Source organism: Myotis daubentonii, chromosome 3 (genome assembly GCF_963259705.1).
Source record: "Myotis daubentonii chromosome 3, mMyoDau2.1, whole genome shotgun sequence".
NCBI lineage: Eukaryota > Metazoa > Chordata > Mammalia > Chiroptera > Vespertilionidae > Myotis > Myotis daubentonii.
This window is the reverse complement of record NC_081842.1, coordinates 208,409,679-208,435,698: the sequence shown is the minus strand read 5'-3', so window position 1 is coordinate 208,435,698 and position 26,020 is coordinate 208,409,679. Positions and strand designations below refer to the sequence as shown.

Sequence of the window (26,020 nt, the reverse complement as noted above, 5' to 3'; positions counted from 1 at the left end):
AGGGAGCTGAGAGTCCAGGGGTGGGTTATGGAATCTTCTGGGTGCTGAAGCTTCCGGGGCCTGCCTCTTGCTAAGGGGTGCATGGCCTGGGAGGCCAGCAATGGTCCCGGCCACACTCTGGGCATCCTCAGGGTGGGATGGGTTTGCAGGAAAGGAATGTTCCAGAAGGAGGGCCTTTGGTGCCCATGCTCCCCAGGCCTGGGGCTGCAGCAGCTGGAGGCGGGGCCTCAGAAGGCCACAGGGAGGAGGGGGGGCACAGCCTTAGCAGGGTGGGCTGGGGCCTGTGCACAGCTTGTTGGGGTAGCGGACGTATTTGCGGTCGTAGGTGTCCAGGTTTTGGCGAAAGCAGAGTGCAGCCGTCTTGTCACACTTGCAGGTCTCTTGCTGGCAGGCCGTTCTGCCGGCTGCGGGGACAAGGCGAGTCAGGGACCCGAGGCTCCGGGTCCACGGTCTCACCCCTGCTCTGCTGGAAGCTCATTCTCATGGGGACGTCTCAGGGATGGGTGAGAGACAGGGCGGACACAGGAGGGCTGCCAGGCCAGGATGCTGGGAGGCTGCAAGCTGGTCCTCCTCCCCCAGCTCGCTCCTCTGCCCTCCCCCTCCCTCCCACCCGCTTCCACCCTGCAGCTGGTCCACTAACTCTCATCTGTGGCGGGGGGGGGGGGCGGGATAAGGGAGGAGGGGGGATTTCTAGGCAGCTCCTGCCCCATGTGAAGTATTGCTGATGGGGGATTGCAGCCATCAAGCCAAGAGGAAAATTACGAATGACAGCGACCCAATCCCAGATGGGCTGTGCGTGCCCAGAGCAGCCTGTGCCCAGACTGGAGGCCGTGGGGCCGGAGGCTGGGCCCCTGTCCTTGGTTCTGTGAGTGGACGGAGCCCATTTCTCTGACAGTTACCTTGCCCATCCCCCTCACATGTGTGCCCCCACCCAGCGGGGGAGCAGAACTGGTACCAGGCACCGGGGGCCCTAAGCCTCGCCTTCCCTCCCTGCCTGTCTGCCCCAGTGGCCCTGGCTCTTTCTGTCCCCAGGAACACGTCCACAGCTCAGAAATGTCCCGGGCTCTTTCCTCTGGGCGGTCGCTCTCCATTTTTCGTGCTATTTCAGCAAAACTGAGTTGGAAGGGGCTTAAGGGTCGAGTCAGTTCTTTTGGTTGGTTCCTGCAGGAGCTGGACTGAAGCTGCGCAAGTGAGTGTGACTACCTCCATTTCATAGATGAGGAGGAAGAGGCTTTCGAGGGGTGCCCAGCCCCGAGCCTGTGTCCATACCCACCTGACACCTCCCAGCACTGTCCTGACTGGGGCCATCCGGCCTTGCAGGCACCCCCAGGGCTGGGGAGCTCACTCCCTGACAAAGCTGCCTCGCTGAGCAGATGGCTGCAGGAGCAAGAAACTGAGCCAAATCTGCCCCGGTGGTTGTAGTCCTGGCTCTGCCCGCCCCCAGCACAAACCCGGGGTCTGAGCTGAGTCTTCTGTGACCCTCCCTGCGCCCCACCCTGTGCCGGCTCCCCCTCCAGGCCGCCCGGCTTTGCAGCTGGAAGATGGCTGGGTTAGCTGGTCTGGGCTCCGCGGGGGCTGGGCTGCGTGAAGCCCTCCTCACTCTGACTTGGTCCAGGCTGCTTCTCAGGGTGGGGACCAGAGGAAAGGGAGCTGGTCCAAGCGGGCATGGGGCCTGGCAACGCTGAGCAAATGGGCCCAGCCTGGCGGCCCCTGGGGGAGGCAGCCTTCAGGCATGGCGTCTGCTGTCCCAGATCAGAGCGCCTGCTCTCTGCCTGGGCCCATGCCCTGAGGCTCTGTCCTGGGGGTTTACCTCGAGCTGCTGCCAGGCCTGGGGAGGGTGTGTGGGTGCGGCCCCTCAGGGCCCTGGCTCAGCTCTGGCCCTTGGCTCCTCTCCCAGCCCCTGGAACAGGGAGGCCTCTGGGTGGGGGAAGCGCCTGAGGCCAGGGCAGGGCCCGAGGGATCACAGGGCTCTAGATTGGGTGCCAGGCGGAGCAGGTGGGGGTGGACATGCCTCTCCGGTTCTGTGATGGCGGGAGACCCCATCCCTCCAGCCCAGGGCCCGGCGCCAGGGTCTCCGTCAGGAGGGGCTTCTTGCCTGACGCCAGCCCCCTCCCTGGCATTCGGAGCATCACTCACAGCAGAGGATGTTGCTCTTGCTGGCCGAGAAAAGGTACCGCTCCAGTTTGGGCTCGCAGCCCAGCTTCTGCAGGCGCCCGTAGCAGCAGTCGTGGGCATGGCAGCACCTGGAAGGGTCACCAGGGCCTGCTCGGGGGCTCCCAGGAGAGGCCAGCCCCCCTTTCTAGATGGCCTCGGCTCCTCCCTCCTCCCGGGGTGCTCCCCCAGCTCCTCCCCCCCCCAGACAGGCCCCCGTGGGCCTCCCGCTCACCAGTCCGTCGGGTCCACCGGCCAGTGGGAGCCGCCGATGCCGCAGTAGCAGCCGTAGTCGTTGTACTGCAGCGCCGACTTCCCGGTCATCTTCTCAATCATCACCCCAAACTGGAGCAGGTTCCCGCCAGCCAGGGCCACTGCAGGGCGGGCGGTGCCCTCAGATCCCTGAGCGTCCCCTGAGGTCCCCTCCTGTCCCAGTCAGACATCTCTCTGGCTGTCCAGTTAACCTCGTGTCCCCAGCACCTCCCTCCCAATATCAATAACGCTAATCGGTAATAATATCTCCATTGCACCTGGGTCACTGCACCTCCCCCCGTCATGTCACTGCGCCCAATCCCCTCCCGCTCTCCTCTGCCACCTCCCAGGATAACCCCACTGTTCCCCAAGTCTCTCCCGGGTCCTGACCCTCCCCAGCTGGCAGGCCTGGGCCCCCAGACACACCCTGTTCCCACCACGTGCCATCGGAAGCCACCAGCTGGGCTTCCTAACCACCTGGACCTACCCGGTCCCTCCAGATCCTTCCACCATGGAGGCGAGGGTGTGTGCTGTGTGGGGTCCCAGCCAACCCCTTCCTCATGCCCCCCAGGCCGCCTCCGAGGTATCCCTCCCACCCGCACCCTCCCAATGGCCAGTGCTGGCTCAAGCAGGACTGGCCTCAGGATGACCCACCACACCCTCCCCGGGCCGGGGAGTTTGGGGCTCCTGGCTGGGTCAGGGGAAGGGTGAAGGTCACAGAGATCACTTACCCAGGAGGCTAAGGAAGGTCAGAAGAGGGGGAGGCTTCATCTTGGGGGAGGGGCGGTGAGCAGGACCGGGGCTGGGAGCTGGGACCTGGGACCTGGGCTGCAGAGAAGGAGGTGAGCAGGGGCACCTCTGGTCTGTGGGGCGGGCGCTTCCTTAATAGTTAAATACCCGGCCCTGTCCACTCCCCATCATTAACCCCTGAGTGCCCAGTGATGCAAACACACTTCCAGGTCTGACGGGCCAAGGCCCGGGGGAGGGGCCCTCTGGCTGTCTGTTCTCAGGCCTTCCCGTCCATCTCCGTGCCCCTTCCCCAGCCCTCTGCGGCTCCTGCTGATGGGCTCCGGGCAGGGGCGGTGCCAGGGGCTTTGCATTCTGGGTATTTTGATCTCACCCCTGTTTTACTGATGCAGCCACTGAGGCCCAGAGAGGCCGAGACACGGAAGCTCACGTGGCCTGGGAGCGCCACGTCCGTCCTTTCTCCCTGCGCCTCCCCCCGGCCTCCGTGCTGCCCAGAGGGTAGCCAACAGCCGCTTGACCCCCGCAGGACACCGGGGCCTGGGCGGCCTTTGTCCAAGAACCTACGGCCGAAGGCTGGGAGCTCCGCCGGGGTTTTCCTTTCCTGTCCTTTCCTGGGGCGGCTCCTGCTGATGTGATAAGCAGTGAAAACCTCCCAGGTGCCAGTCCTGTCTCCCCCAGCTCCCCAGCAGTGGGGCAGTGCGGCTGCCAGAGAAGGGGGCCTGAGTCAGCGGGAGAACCCGCATTCCAGCTCGCTGCGGTCACCTAGGGGCTGGGCGGGGAGACAGCAGCCCCCAGCCCAGCTTGTCCCCCAGGGCGAGCTGCTGTCCCCACGGTCGGAGGGATAGAGGAGAGGGTGGCTCTGTCGTGGTCAGAAATGCCAACCCCACCGGCCCTGGGCTCACAGCGCCTGGTTGGCCGGCGGCTGCCCCTCCCTGGAGGCCACTTGGGCAGAACTGAGGCCAGACCCGGTCCTGGCGCGTCTCCCTCCTGCCCGGCCCTCCTCCTTCCTGGCCTGGGACTGGGATAACTTGACCAACCACTTCCATCAACCTGTGGGGCCTGGGAGCTGCTTCATCTTGGCCTCCGAGTCCCAAGTCCATCATTTATTGCGTGGCTTTTTGGTTTATTTGTTAATCCTCACCCGAGGATATTTTCTCCACCAATTTTTAGAGACAGTGGAAAGGAGGCAAAGAGAGAGAGAAGGAGGGAGGGAGAGGGGGGGAAAGAGAGAGAGAGAGAGAGAGAGAGAGAGAGAGAGAGAGAGAGAGAGAGAGAGAGAAACATTGATGTGAGAGAGACATCAATCAGTTGCCTCCTTCATATGCCCTGATGGGGGCCGGGACCGACCTGCAACCCAGGTATGTGCCCTTGACCAGGAATCGAACCCGCCACCCTTTGGTGCGCCGGCCGATACTCTAACCACTGAGCCACAGGGCTGTTATGTGGCTGTTGGCAGGTCCTTTCCCCAGCTCAGAACCTGGTTTTCCTATCATGAGGAGAGAAGGCATCGCACCCCTGCCTCCTTCGTGTGAAGCTCACATGCAGCTACGCGGGGAGCCCACACGGAGCACTTAGTCTGTGCCGGACTGCGCCCAGCCCCCCTCAGTGGGATCTCATAGCCCCACGAGGCGGCTGCTACCATCATGCCCACTCTACAGAGAGGCAAACTGAGGCACACGCCTACGTCCATGGTGAGCAGGATCTGGGCCAGGCAGATCAAAGGGCTTAACTAATTGCCAACAGGAGGCACACTGCCCAGCGCCCACGATGCCTTTCGATGTCTCACAATGTTCTAATTTCTTTAAAATCAGAAGAACGACTATCATCCAATCTGCCTTCTATTTCTCTCCATACCAATGAGGTCACAACATTTGCTTTCTTTTCTTTTTTTAACGCAGGAGAAGGCCCACGAAAGCAGAAGTGCCCGGGCCCACGACAGAAGCCGTGCTGCGGCCCTGAGCTGACCGCAGGCCAGGAGCACCCTCCCGGGAGCTGACTGGGAGCCTGGCCTTGACCTTTCAGAGGAGAGGCGGTTGCACACTGCAGACAGGAAAGCGTCCCAGCCCAGATTCCCTCTCCCCGCCACCAGGATGGAGTCCTGGGAGGTGTCCCCTGGGAGAGGAACAGGCAGGCTGGCGGCTGGGATCCCTGGCACAGGGTTGGAATGAAAGGCTTTTGACATGAGAGTAAAGTCAGGGAAGTTGGGTGCGGCCCCGCCTCCTGCCCCTCCCACTTCTTGCTGGAAGCTCCTCCTGGGACTCTTCATGCTGGGCTCTCACCCACTCAGAGCAGACTTGGGGGCCCAGGGGCCGGAGAGGTGAGCCCACTGGCCAGGAGCCCCGGCTGCGGTGAGTCATCGGCCCCTCTGTGCTCACCATCGCCTTTTGGTTTTAATGAGGGCACCTCCTGGCAGCCCCTGGCTCCTGGCCTGGGTCACAAAAGCCCAAACGGTGAGTCACTGAGGAGCTGCCTCCTAAATAGCCAAGACTTAGCTTTGACTCCTGGGCAGGCTTGGCCCACAGCCCTTCCTGCAGCAGCTTCGGGGTGTTTCCCCGTGAGGGCGGCGGCGTTTCCGAGATAATCCCTTTGTGAGCCATTTTGAATCCTGGCCTGGCCAGGATGGGGCCCCTGCCAGCCCCTACCAGTGCGTGTACCTGTCACAGAAAACAGGATTGTAGGGCCAGAGCCAGACGGGGAAATCCAGGCGGGCTTCCTGGAGGACGTGTCTCCAGCTGACGTTTGAAGTGGGGGTGTCGAACAGACTTGGATTTGGAAGAGAGTTTCAGGCATTCAGGAGATGAGGTTGGCTTTCTGGTTCTCTCACCAGGTTGTCTCTGCACCAGCAGGACTGGGACTAGCGTGTGAGCGCCACCACTCAGAAGCTGTGCGACCTTAGCCGGTCCTGTCACCTCTCTGGGCCCAGCTTCATCATCCATACTAAGTGGAAAGGAAACAAGATGTGTAAATCCTTTGCAAAGTGCCATGCCCACAAGGAGGGGCCCAGAAATATTGGGTGCCTCCCTCCCTCCCTCCCTCCTTACCTGGCCACAGAGGACAGCTGCCAATCCAGTACCCCAAAGCACCCCCACCCCACCCCCATCCCACGCAGCTGGGCCAGGGCCCCCAGCATTTTGGTGGGATTAGTGTCCCTACTCTGCAGGTCTTAACCTCCATGGTGGAGGGTGTCTGGGGCAGAGGTGAGTGGAGGGCACAGAGCTCTGCCCTCCGTCTCTGGGTTTAGAAGGCATCATCGTCACCATCCTAACAATAACAACGGCAAGACGACTGCACGTATGTAGCTCCTGCAGTGCCAGCACCAGACTGGGCCTCTCAGTCGGCGGATCGCACCACTTCTGCTGCTTCCCTGAAGAACCCTGCAGACTCCCAGCGGAGTGGGGTGCTCCGAGGGAGTCTTTGCCTGTTCGGTCAATACACTATATCGAGGATTTACTCCATGCGGGGGATACACAGGAGAGCAAAACCGGGTATGATTCCTGCCCTCCTGGTCTGACAGTCCAGGAGACAGACAGACATTAGTAACTACCTACTGAATGGAAACTTGCAAAGAGAGGTAAGTAGCCTGGCAGAATGTTCCATGGGGCCATGAGGACATTTAACAGGGCGTCTGACCTGAGCAGGAGGTCAGGGAGCGCATCTCTGAGGAAGAAATGACTTAGCAGGGATCTCAAGGAGTTAACTGGGTGAAGATGGAACTGGAGAGAATTTACATAAAGAAGCAGCCTGTGCAAAGGCCCGGTGTCCGAGGGACATGGTACCCAGGTGGGGTAGAAAGGAGGCTGGGTAGCTGGGCTGGGGATGGGGCAGCCTTGAAGGAAAGTTGACCCAGGGACCTTGCCCTTCCATTGACCTCACAGGGAACCTTTTGCTTGAGCCCGATGGGCAGGTGGCCTAGAGTTCGCAGAACGCTGAAGAGGGCCTGAGCGTCCCCCATGAGAACGAGGCAGCTGTTTTCACCCCAAATGGGGAGCCCCTGTGGGCACCCGAAGGCCAGGGAGGCTGGTCCCTTCCGTGGGAACAGCTGTCATCACAGCTGGGTTCTCCATTTGTGATGGAGAGTAAAGAGCAAGAACCCTTGGTCGGGGCCTGTCGTCACCTTTCATAAGGTGACCAGTGTCATTATAGACGGATACAGCCACACCTTGTTGGTTTTTGTCTAGGGAACAATGGAACGCCAGTGAGGGCTTGAAGCAAGGAGGTGTCCCGCTCATACCCATGTTGGGACAAGATGCTCTGGCTGCCGAGAGGAGAGCGAATAGGAGGGACTCCAGCAAGGAAGAGAAGGCCAGGACGCAGGGGGCCCCCACGCATGGATGACAGGGCGGGGCTGTGCTGGGCGCGCTGGGTGGGTGACAGCCTGAGGAGGGGTGTGAGTGCGTCGGGCCACACCCCCTTCATGGGTGCAGTGGTCATGGGAGGGAGAGGAAACCGAGGCCCCTCATCCCACAGATGCATCACTGCTGACCCAAGTGGGTAGGTGGGGGAGGGCCCTGGGGAGCAAGGATGCCCAGAGGTTGGAGCAGGTGCCACGTGCAGAACAAGGCCTGTGAGTTTTGCTGAGATACGTGTGTTTGTAAGTGCCTGTGTGTGGGAGGGGTGGGGGGGGGAGGGTGGGGAGGAGGGAGGAGAGAAGGGGAGCATGTGTAGGCCCTGCCCAATGTGAGGGGCCCCTTTACTCTGATTGCCACAGTGTCCTGGCTCTATTTTCCCATCTGTACAGTGGGACGGATAATAACAGCATCTGTCTTGTCACATTTTTGGCGGAGTTAATAGAACAATACCTGGAACCTGCAGGTGCCGGGGTGTTTCTCAGCATCTAGAAGGGTTCAGGAATCTGGAGAAAGGGCTGTGGTCAATTAATAAAGAGACTAGACATGAAATATAAATTTGGAAGGCATTCTTGGGGGGAGCCAGAGGAGACTTAGCTATAGTAACCAAGTTCTCCAAATCTCTGGATCCCTCGCTTTTTATTAACAAAAAATTTCCCTAAAGCAAAGCAGATATACATATCAAAGGTAAGGTTTGGTATCAGGTTGGGGGAACTGCTTTTGACTGTTCCAGCAGCAGGTATTATATATGCAGATTTTTAGCCATGCTGAAAGGCCCAAGGTTCACCAACGTTTTGATGAACTTCTTGCATTTATGACCTGCTGGAATTAGCCCCCAGCATATCCCCCTTTTTGTTTTAATAAATTTAACAAAAATGTATGTCATTTACAGAACTTGGGTCCTTTTAAGATTTTTAAATTCAATGGAAAGGATTGAGTTCTATCATGTCCCTTTAAATTGCTGCCAGGCATCAAAGGAATCAGACTGCAGTAAGCTCCTTTCTGGGCCAACAGTTCTGAGTCCTCTTTCCAATTACAGTCTCTTGTGACATGACAACAATGATATTCCAGTTCTAGATGGTGGACAAACGGTGGCAAATGCAGGTCTGACCTTCTTTGGCTTGGTCGTGGGCACCCTGCAGCGACGCATAGGTGCTGACTGCTAGCATGACAAGGCGTCCTCACCATCTCCATCTCTGGACTGTTTCTCCTTTGTCATCAGCGTGTTGCTTGGGGCCACCGCTCTCTGTGGGTGGAGTAGTCTGGTTAGTTCCTCTCTGGGATGCATTGTTGTAGGAATCTACACAGGCTTGGAGGAATTTTCTGGAAATATTCTTGACCAAAGGTTAATAAAGGAATCCTTTCTATAAACTAGACTTGGGAATCTTTCATTCTTCCAAACCATTTTCCTTTGGCTTATTCTGACACCATGTATGTCTTGCCATCAGCATTACAAGTGAAAAATAATTTTAAAGTAAACAATTTTAAGTAATTAAAGCTTGATGTACTTTACTTACAGGATATTTCTCCACTATCCCCCCCTTTTTTGATTTAAATAATATTAAGAGGCTTTTGGAAATCTTGCAATGTATTCTTGATAGCTTTTAATTTAATTCTTTGCACAGAAATATGACTGGCCTGAATTCATTGCATGTTAAGCAGTTTTTACTATGAGATGAACTATCAGTAAAAAATTAGTTAATGCTTTAAGAATAGTTTCCTGCCCAGTACAACTTAAGTTCCCTTGAATATTTATTTCAATTTGCCAATTTAAATTAGTCTGAAATAAGGCTTATTTTCTAATTTTACTTGTCCTTGGCTGTGGACAGTAAATGACACTAATTGAACTTACCCACATGAGCTTTGTTAAGGAAGGCAAAAACACAAATAACTTTTCTTTTTGAGGCCCAATACATTGATTTTTAATTAGTTTTCCAGACATTTGAAGGAAATATCCTTTTTTAAAATTTCCTTCCAGAGTAATTTCTAGGCCAACTCTAGAGAGTTTCTTTTAAAAACCTTCTTCCTCCTTCCCTCCTTTTTTTTTTTTTTCTTTTACACCAAGTAACCATACATGACTGCTTTTTAGATGCTGACCTATACCCTCATGGCTATATTTAAGTGACTCTCTTTATATTTATGGTGACCACTATTGATTAGATTTAATGTTTGAATAATAACCTTCAGTTTACCCTGTAAATATTAGCAAGAGAGATTTCAAAATTTTAAAATTTCTTCTTTTTATTAAGCTTAAAATTTACTTTTAAATAGTATTCTTTTTGGCTCATTTGCATATACAGAGGGATTATAGGAGTTTTCAGTAATCTCTTTTTACTAGAATCAATTGCTTAACATTTTGGCTTCTTATTTAACTGAATTTATATGAGACCTTGATAATATTTTAAAAAGCTAATTTTAAAAAATATATATTTTATTGATTTTTTACAGAGAGGAAGGGAGAGGAATAGAGAGTTAGAAACATCGATGAGAGAGAAACATAGATCAGCTGCCTCCTGCACACCCCCTAACGGGGATGTGCCTGCAACCAAGGTACATGCCCTTGGCTGGAATCGAACCTGGGACCATTCAGTCCGCAGGCTGATGATCTATCCACTGAGCCAAACAAGTTAGGGCAAAAGCTAATTTTTTAAGTAAATAAAGTAGGCATCTTTATTGAAAAAGCAAAGTAAGTAAACTTATACGTCTGATCCATGAGGTACAAACGCTGCCCCACCCCCAGCCTATCTTAAAGCAGGCTGCCTGGGGCTTTTGTCTTTTAAAATTATGTTGCTGAAAAATTCAGCTTAACTTACATATTTCAGCAACTTTGCCTGCCCTCCCTGAGAGGTTAAAACTTTATAATATTTAAAATATACGTATATAAATAAAATATATTTGTTAATTTTTATTTGATAAAGCTTTCCATGTGATTTCAAGTATATCAGATCAGCTTAATTAAAAAATATTTCTTTTAAGAAGAGAGAACAAATTTTTGAAAACACTCCAGGGCCCGTGAAATGTTTCAAAAGCCATCCCTCAGTTAAAGTCTTGAAATTTAACTTGGAAAGACCATCATATATATATATATATATATATATATATATATATATATATATATATCCCAAAGATTATATTATATACTTTTTACAATTATTTTAAAAGCTATAGAAGATGGCGGTGGTATAGGCAGACGCGTCGCAGGTCTTGTCCCGGAGCAAATGGAGTAAGCAGCTGAAACTAATAACTCCCACCCTGAATTGGCGAAATTACTCAGCTGGTGAGACGGTGTGTGTGTGGATGGATGTATGTGTGTGTATGGATGTGTGTGTCTGTGTATATGTGTGTGTATGGATTTTTGTGTATGTGTATATCAATGTGGATGTCTGGGTGTGTATGGAAGTTTGTGTGTGTCTGTGTGTATGTCTGTGTGTGTACGGATGTGTGTGTCTCTGTGTGTATGGGTGCCCTGTCTGTGTGTGTGTATGGGTGGCATGTCTGTGAGTATGAGTGGCATGTCTGTGAGTGTATAGATGTGTGTGTGTGTATAGATGTGTCTGTGTGTATATGGCTGGCATGTCTGTGTGTGTATGGGTGGCATGTCTGTGTGTGTGTATGGATGTGTATATGTCTGTGTGTGTGTAGGTGACATGTCTGTGTGTATGGATAGCGTGTCTGTGTGTGAGTATGGATGGCGTGTCTGTGCGTGTGTATGGGTGGCGTGTCTGTGTGTGAGTATGGATGGCATGTCTGTGATATGTGGGGTCCTTGGTGCGTGGGGCCCAGGGCAGGGCTCCCTCTGGTCTTTCTCTCAGGTCTGCGCTGTGCACTGATCGCACCTCCAGGTTGTTCCAGGGGTTTTGCATTAACTCCCACCACAGCCTGTGAAGAGAGTGTTTTCCAGATGACAAAACAGGCTCAGTGTCTCCCCAGGAAGCAACCAGCCCCAGGACCCGGGGCTGCCCAATTCACAGGCCAAGGCGGAATCCGAGTCTGATGCTGTTGCTCCGTGCTGCCTCCCAGTGGCGAGTTTAGGGATACGCCTTGAGCTCTCTCACTCATGCCCTGAGGCCCAGGGTCCTGGAAGCTGGTGTCTGTTCCTTGGATGCACTGAGGTTGACCTCAGCCGCCTCCTCTGACCATTTGTGCTTTGATCTCCCAGAGCCTGCCGCTCCGCCCTCCCTGGAGGTACCCAGGTGACCTTGGTCTCTGTTTTGTGACCTGGATTTCATAAAACGGCTGAGCTTCCTCTCTCCTGGGATCTATCCGCTGACATCACCAGTGCCCAGCGCTCAGGGACGCCGCTCCTTCAGACCTTTAGCAGCCTGAGGCACAGACTGGAGGGAGGAATCCCAGACGAGGTGAGAGCTCAGGCTTCGGCTCTGCCACTCACCAACCCACTGCAGCTCCGGGCTGCTATTTCCTCAGCTGAGCTGTGAGATGATTGCGCGAGACTCTGCCATGGCCCTGCACGTGGTGGGATTCTTAGCAGGAGATTCCAGATGCGAAAGGGCCTGGGGCCTAGTCATCTACTGCTGGTGATGAGCCACCCCCAACACAGTGGCTTAGCAACAGCAACTTACCGTCCCTCACAGTTCCGGGGTTGGAGTGTGTCTCACCTGGGCTGCCATCAGCCGGAGGGTCCACGGGGCTAGGAGGTCCCGACGGCCTCACTGCCGTGTCTGGTGGTTGGTGCTGGCTGCCAGCTGGGCACCTCCATTCTCTCCTGCACCAGGATGCGATGGGACAACTCCTCCTCCATTTGGTCGACCAGCTTTCTGACCAGGGGGTCTTGGCGTTCCCAGGGGGCAAAGGCAGAAGCTCCGCCACCTCTCCAGTCTCCGGCTCTGAAACCCACTCGAGGCAGCTACATTCTATTGGTCAACGTGAGCCACAGAGCCAGTCCAGATGCCAGGAGGTGGAGAAACCGAGTCCACCTCTGAAAGGGAGGATGACACGTCACATCACAGAGGAACCGATGTACTGGGAGGGTGGACATTAGACAGTTTATCACAGACCGATGGACAGGCCATCCCTAGGGACAGCTCAACTGACCTTATACCAGGGATCAGCCAGCTTTTTCTAGAAAAGGCCAGGTAATCCGTATTTGAAGCTTTATGTGCCGTATGGCCTGTCACACTACTTCATTCTGCCCTCATAGCTCAAAAGCAGCCACAGGCAGCATGCCAACAAAAGGGCATGCTTGTGTTCCCATAAACCTTTATTTAGCCCTAGCCAGTTTGGCTCAGTGGGTAGAGCATCAGCCCATGGACTGAAGGATCTTGGGTTTGATTCCGATCAAGGGCATATACATGCGCCCTGACTGGGGCTCGAGATGGAGCCTGCAACCAAGGTATGTGGTTGCTGAAGAGTAAGCAGATTGCATTTCCTCCATTCTCCTGCTGGCTAACCGCACCTTCTTTTGGCTCTTTCCTTTTTTGTTGTGCACCACAGCTTCCTTCTTTCTGCCCAGCATGTCAAGCTCCATCCATCTGGCCCCTGTGCCCTTGCCTCAGCTGCTCCCTCTGCCTGCATTGACTTTCCCGTGACCTCCTCAGGGCTGACTTCATATCACTTCAAGTGCCTTCTTCTATGCAGCAGCTCCCCCGGCCACTCTACCTCAACCACACACCCTGCCTTCCCTTACCCTCTCCTACTTCCCTGTTTCATTTCCTAACGTTACTTTCGGCTCTCTTTTCCGCCATGTGACTTGTTCATTGGCTGCATCGGTTTCCTCCCAGGGGCTTATAAGTGCCAAGAGGCAGGGACCTTGCCTGTCTGGCTGTTGCTGGATCCTCAGTGCTGGGTTCTGTGCCTGGAACATTAAAATTGCTCAGTAAATGTCCTGTGGAATGGATGAATGGAAAGTGGGGAAAACAGAATCATCTACCTCATGGGATCGCTAATAAAACTGAATGAGAAAATGCATTTGAGATGCGTGGCCTGGGACTTGCCACAAAGTGAGTGTCAGGGAGTGGGAGGTGTTGAGACACTGTTTCTGCTCTTGTCGTCGCTTGTCCTGGCCTCTGAGGACCTTTCTCTATCCCGCTGTCACTCGGGGGAAATGACTCCCAGGCCAGGACCCAGTTGAAAAGTGGGAAAGTCCCTGGGCCCGCCAGCCGGCCCTTTCGTTGCCTCCGTGCTGCGGAAAGTGGGTCGCGTGATTTATTTCCCTCGGGGACTGGTGCTCATTGGTAGCTTTGCCCTTGAAAAGTCTCCCGGTTTGAACTAAATGTGAGGAGCTCAGATGGTCTGGATTTGATTTTCAAGGTCTTCAGAGACCAGCAAAAGCCTCATCACTTCACTGGCCAAACGAAAGCACCGGAAATCAAAGCGGGAAGGTGATGAGCAGAAAGCCTGGGTTTTTCTCCCTGAAAATGTAGTCTTTCCTGAAAGAGCTTTTTCTTCGAGAGAAATCCTTTTCTCCAAGAGTCCATTCCCAGAGTTGCTTGAGCTAAGACAAGTACAGTACCATCCTTAGACCTGAGTCTCCAGGCCCTGCCCTGGGTGGGACCCCGAAGACCAAGGTGGTCCCCTTCTAGACCATGAGCTGCAAGTTCCTCATCCAAATAGCTGAGTCTCCTCCAGGGCCTGTGCAGGGCTTTTGCCGGGTTCTTCCTCTTGCCTGAAGGTGACATTTGGTGCCACATGAGCAAGAAACAAGCCAAGGTCCTGGCTGTGAATGAAGGAGATCGGAAATGGGTGTGAGAGGCAGGAGATGATGAATTCAGTTAAGAACTGGAAGCCACTGAAACTGCAGGGACTTCTTGATTCAGGTCTTGTAGGAAGTCTGGACTGGACCTCGAAGATGGCTCTGTGACCTGTTGGCCTTGAGCCTCCCTTTCAATGTAGCATGGCGGGCATCTTATCATTTATCACAAGGTAACAGGCCCCGTGTTGTTGGGTGGAAGCTGGGCATAACGGGAGGACATGGTGGATGTGAGTGGCTCAAGGGGTGACCAGTTAGGTGCCATCATGTGCCTCCCCAGATTCTTGCAGCCTCACCCGTGTCCTTGACCCTCAGCATTTGCTGCATCTGAGCCAGACCCCAAGCTAACAGTGAACCAGATGTGGTTTCCATCCTTGAGTTGCTCCCAGCCCACCATTCACTCATTTTGTTAATTAATTAATAGCCCATCACATCCGTTATAGAAGCCTTTTCGTCTCAGATGGTCACCCTTCTGCCACTCAGCGTGAACTTGACCTTACCTACTCTACTTGCTGTCAGGCAGGATGCCAGTTTAACTCCATCTGAAAACTGAGGACAAAAGCAAAATGGAAAGGATGTTTGGAATATGTATGATTCCTGTTACTATAGCCCAGAGGCAGCGATCAACGAGAAATGGGTATTTCATTCTGCCAGATGGTGTACACTAGGACCCAGAGGCTCATCTGGCTGTCACAGCAGCTGGCATTCACCCTGACTGGCACACCAGTCAAGCTACCTAAGGTCATGGGGTGATAGAAAAACCAGACTTTGGGTCAAGACAGCTCTGGGTTTGGATTCTCTTGTCAATTACATACTGCTCATGCATCAGTGGGGGTGTGTGTGTATGTGTGTGCACACTCACATTTATAGGGTAAACTAGGGCCCCAGTGCACGGATTTGTGCACATTGAAAGGGAATTAATGAGAAGAAATATTTTAATATCGCTATTTGCCCTTTCTCTATAATAGAAGTGTCAACCAAATTCATGATTGACAATGAGAGATTGAAACACATGTGTGTGATTGGCGCCAGCAAGAGCTTTATATGTATTGTGCATGTACAAGTCAATATAGCCTTTTATATCTATAATATCTATAATAATAAAAGTGTAATATGCTAATTAGACTGGACAGCTGAACTACCTTCCAGATGTCATTCTGGACGTCCTTCCGGATGAAGCTGCAACAGCAGGGTCCAAGGCAGAGGCGGTTAGGGGTGATCAGGCAGGCAGGCAGAGTGGTTAGGGGTGGTCAGGTAGGCAGGCAGAGGCAGTTAGGGTTGATCAGGCAGGCAGGTGAGTGGTTAGGGGCGATGAGGCAGGCAGACAGAGTGGTTAGGGGTGATCAGGCAGGCAGGCAAGTGGTTAGGGGCAATGAGGCAGGCATACAGAGTGGTTAGGGGTGATCAAGCGGGCAGGCAGGTCAGTGGTTAGGAGCCAATGGTCCCAGATTGTGAGAGGGTGCAGGCTGAGCGGAGGGACACCTCCGCCCATGCATGAATTTTGTGCACCAGGCCTCTAGTATATAGAATAAACTTGCTTAATTAGACCTGCTTTCTGATGTAGCTAAACTTTTTCCAACCCAATGAAGCAGCCCAACTTCTCTTTCAGGTAATTGTGAGCAACACAGCAGAAAATATCAACACGAAGCAGATTATTATTATAGATCACGCAGGGAGAACAAAGGGTAAAATATTTAACTGCAGCAGTTTTTGACTATATTCTATGCAGTGAGAAAACCTGAAGTCATTTTCAAGGTCCACCATTTCTTACTTCTTTTCAGTCGGGTCAAGTTTCTAAACTTTTTAAATCTCCATTTCCGGCTAATGAAAAGAAAATAGGATTCTACCGAGTCTCCTATCTACCTGCTCCAGGACTTCTATGAGGATCAAATGAGATAAGGCTCGTGAAAACACTTCACAAATATTTGGTTAAAGTGTAAAATGTTTGCACCTGGCTATAAAGCAAGTCATATTCCTGGGCTGAAGAAACTCCAAGGAGGCTAGTCGCTAGGGAGAGGAAGCTGGGCGTTGCTACGTGACATCATTACCTGGCACCCACAGTGACCATTTCCGGGCTGGGCTGTGGGCCGCATTTTGCACCAAGGGGTCTCGGCAACATTGACTGCGATTTGGTGGGGTGTTGCTCCTGGGTGGTGGCGGGGCCTGTGTCCCACTTGGAGAAAGCTGAGTGTTGGTTTGTCGGCACCAGGTCTGTGGTGCCATTTCTTTTTAAATGGCCAGTGCACATCATGGCAGCTCCTGCGTTGAACATCTGCCCCCTGGTGGTCAGTGCGTGTCATAGCTACCGGTCGGACAGTTGGATGGACACTTCGGTTTTTAGATATATAGATTTCCAGAAGTGGAGTTGCTGAGTAGAAGAATAAATGCATTTATAATTGACCAATTGCTTAACCAAATGCACCACACTTTCTCCTCATAACACACTATCATCATTTGTTTGTGCAAGACTCTGTTGTATTTTATTCATTTTTTCCCCTTTATCCTCCATCTCCACTACCAGTTTATCCTTCATCTGTTTATTTAGATATATGTTTGCGTGCTTTTAAATTATACACAAAATAATGGCACTCTACAGGGGTGGGCAAAAGTAGACTTACAGTTGTTCCCATGAAAAATAATACAATAATACAAGAATAAAGTGTTTCCCATACTCACAACTGTAAACCTATTTTTGCCCACCCCTGTATAATTGCCTTTTCTTCTGTTGAGATTGCAAAGTGGCCTAGGTTCGGTGGCTCCCTTTGTCAAAACCAACTGGCAAAACTACAGATCTGGGAGAGAAGCTTGGATTTGAAGCACTAACAAAAGAACCTACAGGGTCCTGCAGGAAGAATGAAGCCGGGACTGTCTGAGAGGACGCAGGCGGTGCCCTGGAGCCTTGCCTCTTTGCCCCGAAGCCAGAGCTGAGATGCTCAAGTCCAGATACCCTGCCTGGTGAGGAATTATTAAAGACAAAACAGGCTGCTCATCCATTCTTTCCTCGCCGTTTTCATTACTTCCTCCTCCACCGCACCCCCAAATCCCAGGGAATGGTTGATTTCAACCTCAGGGTGCGGCTTCCTGCCAGTGTGGCTGCTTCCCAGGTGTTTCATGAGGAAATCCTGACCAGAGCATCTGGGGGGGGTGTTGGGGCGGAGGAGATACCAAATGGCAATCATCAAATCTAGGACTCATCCCTTCCCCTCTGCAAATTCACCTGCATGCACACAACTATACCCACTAAAGGAAAGGAAATATAGTTGACAACATACATCACCTGAAACAGAATCGTCAGAATATGGTCCTTCTCATGATCCCCCCACCCCCCACCCCAGCCATGTAAGAATGCAAACACCGTTCTTAGTTTATAAGCTGTGCAAAACTAGGCAGCAGAGAGACTTGGCCGACAGGCCGCAGTTGGCCAATTCCTGCATGAGACTATATTGTCTAACATTTGGTGGCTGTCTGAGGAGGGGAATGTGTTTGCTGATGCTCACTTTCTTCTGAATAGGAAATACAAGCATGGGGCTAAAAATTACACATCCAGAAATCTTCCTCTCACACATCTGTGCCCACCCCATTCCCATGCTTGCCCTGCTTTCTCTCTGTAGGCAGCCATTTTAATGAAATTCTTGTGTGTCCTTTAAGGTTTATGGCAATAGCAACACATACGTGTTCACACTTCCACGCTTTCCTACATGAATGCAGCACCCTCCACCCCCAACCCCGCTGCCCTTCACCCCATTCCTTTCCCTGGCTGCGCTCATGGCGATTTCCTATCTGCCACAGAGAAAGCCTCCCTCCCTAAACAGATGCATTCCATTTTGAGGTCGTCATTGCTTATTTCATTAGTCCGCTCTACACGGATACTTGGGTTATTTCCAATCCAATTCAGAATAATGTGGCAATAAAAAAATTCCCCAGGAATTGCTCTGCATGTGCCTGTGTGCCTTCATAGAGCAAATTTCTGGAAGAGGGGTCGCCGAGCCAAAGGATAAACACATTCATAATGTTGATGGATATGCCGATTGGCTCTGTGGGCATTTTGCCCTCCCACAGCGCCCTTCCCCCCCCACAGCCTTGTCGACAGGGCAGGCTGTCATGCTTTTGGGTTTTTATCAATTCTGATACATACAAATGATATTTCAGTGGAGTTTTAATGTGCATTTCTCTTATTATGGGTGGCCGTGGACATGAGCAGGGCTCCCGCCAGCAAAGGAAGCATCTTTATGCCGAATTAGTAAAAGGCAGCCCTTCTGGGAGATGAGTGACAGAAGGCACCGCCACCCTGATGGTGATTGTTCAAGTACCAGGCCCAGGTGCGACTATCCCAGCGGAACCTGGGTGACGGGAGGGCAAGTAGCAACCAGCAGTCATTTATGGGTCTCAGTGCAGAATAAAAAGTGGGGCCCTAGGTCAGTGATGGTGACCCTATGACACACGTGCGTCAGAGGTGACACGCAAACTCATTTTTTGGGGTTGATTTTTCTTTGTTAAATGGCACTTAAATATATAAAATAAATATCAAAAATATAAACCTTTATTTTACTATGGTTGCAAATGTCAAAAAATTTCTATATGTGTCACAGCACCAGAGTTAAGTTAGGGTTTTTCAAAATGCTGACATGCTGAGCTCAAAAGGTTCTCCATCACAGCCCTAGGTTATGCTGAATTTCAAGGTGGCTGGGACACAGCATGCAACGAGGTGCGATGCCCTTCCGAACACGGGCCTGTGGGACTGGCAGCCCGGGAAGCCGGCCCCGGTGAGGGGATAGCGCCCTGGGATCCAGCTGCTGGCCAGCGACACCTGCGCCACCTCCCCCAGGCCAGACACACAGGAGGATATTGCACGTGGAGGTGCGAATCGTAGCTCCCGGAACATCAAGACCGAGGCCCTGTTTTCCCCCACAGGCCAGCAGGAGCTGCTCTCGCCCATGGGAAGGAGCAGCCACAGCTGGGTCTCACCGGTGCTGGTACCTCTCCCGCTTCTCCAATAAGCCCAAAGCTGTCGCCAATGGGATGAGGGGGGAAGGGCTCAGCGAGGTGGCCCTGGCGGATGTGACTCAGCCAGTCTGACTGGGGTCTGTATTTATAACCCCTGACATGACATCGCCTTAGACCAGTTTGTTCTCACACCACGGCCGGCAGACACACACACACACACACACACACACACACTCACTCACTCACATACATGCACACACATGCACACATACGGGCACACACACACATCCATACACCCATTCTCACACACATTCACACATACACACACACACACACTCACACATACATATACACACACGCACACACACCCATACACACATTCCTACACACATTCACTCACACACACATTCACATACACTCTCACTCATACACACAGCTCACACACACTCTCTTACACACACCCCCTCACACACACACTCACCCACATACGCACACACACTCATACACACACACCCATACACAGTCTCATATACACTCACACATACACACTCACACACACACACAGACATGTACACAGTTTGCCAATGAACTAGTTGCTTTATTTGGAGGAGACCCTGGGAATGTGGCCGCCACGGCTAAGCAGGAAGCGGGACTTGGAGAGCAGTGGGGACGGGACATCTCCTGCCTCCCAAGGAAGAGGGGAAAGGCGCCAGGCCACGTGCCCCGGGGCTTCTCATTCTGGAAGGAAGGCTTCTCTCTGGGGGTCAAGGGGCTCCTGGATTGTCTCTGGGATGGGAGAGGGGTGTTTCCTTCTTTGCAGGAACTAGCCACGGTGGGGAGGGGTGGGGGCCAGAGAGGGAAACTCAGCGTGGGAGGCTAGACTTCCAGGCGCGGGACCTCAGCACTGGTGGCTTTTCCCAGGGCAGAACCATGTTAATTGGTGGTCTTCCTGGTAGGTGTTCAGGTTTCTCCCAAAACAGGAGGCAGCTGCTCTATCACATTCACACAGCTGCCTGCGACAGTAATCCTGCTCCCCTGGAATCACAAGAAAATAAACCTGGCTGAGGGTTCGGGAATGTTCGATGGCCCCTGTCCTCCAGACGCGTCTAGTCCGGGCAAGCACCTAGGCTCCAGGTCCTTCCGATGGGAAGACAGAGCTCCTGCCCTCGGGGAGTGAGCGCCCAGTCAGATGGGGACGCCCGTCCCCAAGCACTGGGAGAGGCTTTCTTCTTCCCAACAGGTGTGTCCAGGTGCAAACCCCAGCCCCTAGCCTAGGGCCTGGGAATGGGTTGTGATTGGTGTAAACTTCACGCTCCTCCCTTTTTCCTTTCAATGATTGGTCTCTGTGAGCACGTGACCTTGTTCTGGACACTGAGCCACAGGGGAAGTCTCCTGGGGGCTGTGGGAAGCATTCATTTCCTCCCCCAAATAGAGATTCCGAGGGGGAAAGCCTCTTCTATGGGGTAAGGCCATGAGCTTGGAGTGGCACCAGGCGTCTTGGCATCCCATGGCCAAGGTCGGGGAGCAGAAGGTGGGAAAAGGCTGGGTCTCTGACCACACGGTGGAGAAGCTGCCCCGCACCCGCTCCCCGCACTGCCCTCTGCCAGACCAGTCGGACTTCCCCACTACCCAAGCCTCCTGTGGTTGGGCATCTCATTGCTTACGACCCAAAGCCTGCTAAGACACAGGGCCCTGCGGAGAGGTCATGACAGGGAGACACCATTTCTGATCTTAAAGAGCTCAGGGTGCTGGGGGAGAGGCGATGCTTTCTCAAAATCCCACCAGTGTATCTGGGGCCACTGGGCAAACCCTTCCATTGACCACCCAGCTCTCTCCTCCCCTTCAGAGCCAAACGTGCCCCAGGACATCTTGGCTTCATGTCCCACTCACTCTCCCCCGCCCGCCCACCCCGATCTGGATTTGCCCTCACACTCCATGGCAACAGCCCCAGTGAGGTCCTCAGGGGTCTTCCTGCCTCTAAATCCACGGAGCCTGTCAGCCCTTATCCTGGAGACTTAGTGTTAAATCTGCGGCTGTCCACTCCTTCTCTCTCAGCTCTCCTCTCCCTCTCTGACAGGCCCTCCTCTCTCTCCTGTCTGGGCCTTTAGACATCATATGAGCGAGCGTATCCCACTCTCAGCTCTCTGCTGTGAGTCCTGAACCCGTGCCTTGTCCAGACCCCTCCCTGGAGCTGCCGGTCCCTACATCCAGCTGCCTGCTTCGAGTCTCCCTGGGTGTTCTGGGAGCCTCTTAAACATGTCTACATAGAACTCCTCCTCCCTTCACCCACCTGGACCACCTCCTGTTCCATCCACGGGACCGGATACCCACCCAACAGCTCCCTATCCCTCTACCCAGGCAACCAGCATGCTCCTCTGATTCTACCTGAAATGACACTCTCAGCCCTCCCATCAAGACTACCACTGTCATATGTCCAATGGCAATGGTCTTCTCACTGCTGCCCCCGCCTCCCAGTCCCATGGTCTCCGCCCACCCTGGGGGAATCCTCCCAAATGCAAATCTGTTCATGACACTCCTTCCTTCAAGAGCTCCCCCTGCTCTAGGACAAAATCTAAATACAGAATGGCCTTGGGCTTGGCCGGGCCCCTCCCATTCCTTCAGCCTCATCCCTCCCCACTCCCTCTCCTTCAGGCTCACAGAACTGCCCCAGTTCCCTTGGGCCCTTTGACCCTGCTGAGCCCTCTTGTAGGAAGGCCTCTCCTATGGGGTAAGACCATGATGTTGGAGTGGCACCAGGCGTCTTGGCATCCCATGGCCAAGGTCGGGGAGGAGAAGGTGGGGAAAAGGCTGGCCCCTGACATCCAAGCTGAGTCTTTAAGGCTGTGCAGGCACCAGGGGGGAGGAGGTTCTCTGCACAGCCTTAAAGACTCAGCTTGGCTGTCAGGAGCCTTCCTGGACCGCAGCCTGTGCTCAGGGCCCTGCCCTTTGGCTTCCTGCCTATTGGAGTCTCCCATCTAGTGTTTTCCTTGTCTTTACTCCCCACTCACCTATGAGCTCCCCGAGGCAGGGGCACTGTCCCTTTGTATTTCTTCCTCTTTTTTTTTTTTTTTTTGCTTTTGTTGTTGTTGTTATTCATCACCTGAGGATATTTTCCCATTGATTTTTAGGGAGAGTGGAAGGGAGGGAGAGAGACACACACAGAGAGAAACATTGATGTGAAAGAGACACATTTGTGAAAGAGACACATCGATTGGTTGCCTCTTGCATGCACCCAACTGGGGGTTGGGGGTCAAGCTTGCAACAGAGGTACGTGCTGCTGGAATTGAACCCACGGCCAATGCTCTATCCACTTAGCTAAACGGGCCAGGGTGCCCGTTTGTATTTCTCTCTCTGGTGCTCAGAACAGTGCCCAGCACAGTGGGCACTCAGTAAGAGAAACCAAGGAGACAGGGTGAAGTAGTAGAACATCCTTACCACAGACGATTTTGCCATTTTGGAAAGCAAAGTTGTATTTCAGAAACTTGGTGCCACATTTCTGCTTCTGCAGACGTTCGTAGCAACAGTCATGTTCGGCGCAGCACCTGTGGTGAGGAGATGTGTTTGGGGCTGCTTCCCCACAGGTCCAGGGAGCCTGGTCCCCCATGTTCTTGCCCCTTGACCCTAGGCAGAGACCCAATGACGTTGCAATGGTCTAGAGCAGAGTTTCCAACATGCTGGCTGCTTTTCCAGCTGGGACCTCCTGGGGTTCTGTGACGATGGGCACCAGACCTGCCTGGCAGCTCCCAGCCCTGTGGGGGCTACGAGTGGGCAGAGGGAGGGTAGGGCTGGGGCTGTCTCACCAATCTGTTTCATCCAAGGGGGATCCTCTGCCGCCAAAGCCACAGTAGCAACCATACAAGCCATAATTGGACACGGCGTCCTTTCCTGTCTCGAACTCAATCATTTTCTGGAAATCCAGCAAATTTCCGTGGGTCTGCAGCAGGCCTGGAAGGACATCGCCTGGGAATGGGGCCTGGGGCCCTGTGCCCTCTTTCTCTGCCCCTGTCTGCTACTCCCCCTCCCCCTAGGGCCTCTCTCCCACCCACTGAGGGAGGGCCTGTGGAAATGGGAAGGAAAGCTGGGGCTAAGGGTGCTTTCATCTTGGGCTGCCCCCTTGTGGCCAGAGGTCAGGGTTCGCTCTTACCAAAGGCCATGGTCAAGGCCAACAACAGAAGGGTCTTCATGTGGACAGTCCCCTGCATGAGAAATGCAGATGGATTGGCCTAGACTCCTCTCCCAGGTGGTCCTAGCTTCTGCCCTGGCCCCCTGCTCAGAAACCCTGGAGAACGGAACCTTCAGGGGGACACACAGACATGCTCCTCGATCCAGGATGACTACCTTCGTCACACACGAACACACAAGGAGCGTGCACACACAGGGCCTCCTGACCCTTCCCAGCTCTGTTTGACTATTTTCACACACATGCAGGCCTCAGACCCAAGGAGACCCCCACACTGTAAGCTCAGGAGAGGTCCACACTTCCCATCAGACTGAGAGTTCCTGGAGGGTGCAACCAGGTCATCCCAACCAACTCGGAGACTCCCAAGGTCATAGGTTGTGCACCTCTTCCCCACCCCCATTAGAAACATCTTACGTGTTCCAACCGGATTCAAGGCTTGGGAATTCCATCTATGAAGTCCAATCTCCAATATTTTTTTCCAAAACTAAAGCACAGCACCCTCTCTTTGCAAGACTTACCAACCCCTTACCCATATACACATGCGGAAATGCATGTATAGTCACGCACATATGCATGCATATACCCACTCCTGAACTCACCCACTAATGCAGCCCTCCTTTCATACAATCACTCACATACCCATACAACACACTTGTGCACATCCCCCCAAATCATGCGCATACATGTATATGTCCATGTATGCAACAAACATATGCATAGATACACATGGACACATATGCCAACACAGCCACTCTTAAAGGCAGCCACTGAGCAGGACCCATACTCCTGACAGGGCATGAATTTTGGGGTGTTACCTCTCAGAGAACGCTGGTGTTAATAGCTCCAAGTGCCGTTCTTGTTAAGTCTGAACTCCAGCTCCCCTTAAATAGCTGCCCCCTAGGGAAGGATGGGAGTTGGTGGATATGCAAATGGGGTGGGAGTGCCTCCAGTGAGTGGACTCAAAGTTTGGCATGCCTATAGCCCTGGGCTATCCCCTTTTCTTCCCCTCAGTAGCTGGCAGGACAGAGCTGAGGATGGAAAAACCTTATGTGCTGTTAGCGGATACCAAAATTGTAGATTACTTTGTAATCTTTCCCAGGGGCCTCATTCCTGACTTCAGTCCATTCCCGTAACCAGGCGCTGGGTGTGAGAACCAGTCGCCTCCCTGGAACCACAGTCAGGAGAGGGCAGGGGTGTCCGCTGCCGCAGGCTATGGCTCATCTGCAGGCCAGCAGGCCCATCTCTGGAGCGAGGATTGCTCCTTTCTTTGGCTGAATGTGGCATTTGGTATAAGAATGGGGGCATTTAGAAAAGGGAAGGCATTTACTGTTATTCATTCATTCCATCAATCATTCATTCACCGGAAGTACACACTCAACCTCTACAAAATGCCAGGATTCATGTGAGCTTCTGCGGGAGGTGGTGGGGGTGTGAGGACTTGTCCTGCCCCCCACCCTCCACTGCACCCAGCCCCCAGCAGGGAAAGGGGTGCAGTGAAGCAGATGGTCCCTTCCTATTGGGCCAGTGCCTCCACCCTCTCTTCATGCTCTCCTTTCTTTTTCTTCTTCTCCCCCTCCTCATCCTCCCCTTCTGGAAAAAGCCAGAGCCTGCCCTGGAGTTCACCCTAAAGCGCTGCCTCCACCTTACCCCAGTCCCCACTCACCTTGTCCGGAGACGGAACTGATGACTGCTTCCCAGGTCTATTGTTCTTTCTTTTTCAGCTATCAGGGACATGGGTGACTCCAGCTTTACTTCTTAAAGCAAATACCTTCTTCCCGGCCCTCCAAGACATGCTCAGCATTGAGCTTCCAGGGCCTTTGGCAAACACTCCCTGACACCAGCCCCAAAACAGCCAGCATGGCAGAGGGCAGAGCTCCTAAACACTCCACCTGTGCCCCTTCCCCAGGTGCCCCTCCAGGTGCACAGGCCCAGGAGAGAGCACCTGAGCATTGGTGCCGAGGGGCCTTTCCCCGTCCCTCTTGGTGGGACCAGAAGCAGGGCAGCAGGTTGGATCCCTGAGTCAGGGCCTGGAGAACACCTTCCCGGGAGAGACCCACGGACCCTCATGGGACTGAGGGAGAAGGACGTGTTGGTTTCAGTCACTGGTCACTGAGACTGGTAGTGACTGCAGCATAAGCTCGTCTGTGCTAACAGCCTTCGAGGCAGCGTTCACCTTGGAGATGCAATGTAGTTCCGATGCTGGGCCTGTGTGAGGGTGAACTGAGTCCCCGGGCCAAGTCCTATGTAGAAGTCCCAACTTCCAGTATCTCAGAGTGTAACCTTATTGGAAAACAGGGCCTTTGAAGATGTGATTAGTTAAGATAAAGTTATTAGGCTGAATCCCCTAGTACTGGTGTCCCTTCAAAAAGGGAAAATTTGGGCACAGACACACTCAGCGAGGACACCATGTGATGATGTAGGCTGAGGTCGACGATGCTTCTATAAGCCAAGAAACGCTGAAGGTGGCGAGAAACCCCTGCGACTAGGGGAGAAAATGGAACAGATTCTGTCTCAGGGCCCTCCCTCCCGAGGAACTGGCCACACCAGGACCTTGATCTCAGACTTCTGGCCTCAAGAACGATGAATCAATACATCCTGCCATTTAAGCCACTCAGCTGGTGCTTAAATGGGTTGTGCCTAGCAACCCATCACCCTCCAGGGATCTCTGTCTGCCTGGGATTTCCGCTCTCTGAG

At 53.1% G+C, this 26,020-nt stretch overlaps 1 protein-coding gene across 1 annotated transcript; it reads right to left on the bottom strand.

The window, feature by feature from the left end:
• PLA2G2E (phospholipase A2 group IIE) lies at positions 1 to 24,109 on the bottom strand. Its single transcript, XM_059686248.1, has 7 exons — positions 23,291 to 24,109; positions 22,947 to 23,091; positions 22,582 to 22,688; positions 20,050 to 20,181; positions 2,387 to 2,525; positions 2,137 to 2,243; positions 1 to 404 (listed from the first exon to the last, which is right to left on the bottom strand). The coding sequence occupies exons 1-7, from the start codon at positions 23,346 to 23,348 to the stop codon at positions 262 to 264; spliced, it is 831 nt and encodes a 276-aa protein (XP_059542231.1). The 5' UTR covers positions 23,349 to 24,109; the 3' UTR covers positions 1 to 261.
• Between the last annotated feature and the right edge of the window lie 1,911 nt (positions 24,110 to 26,020).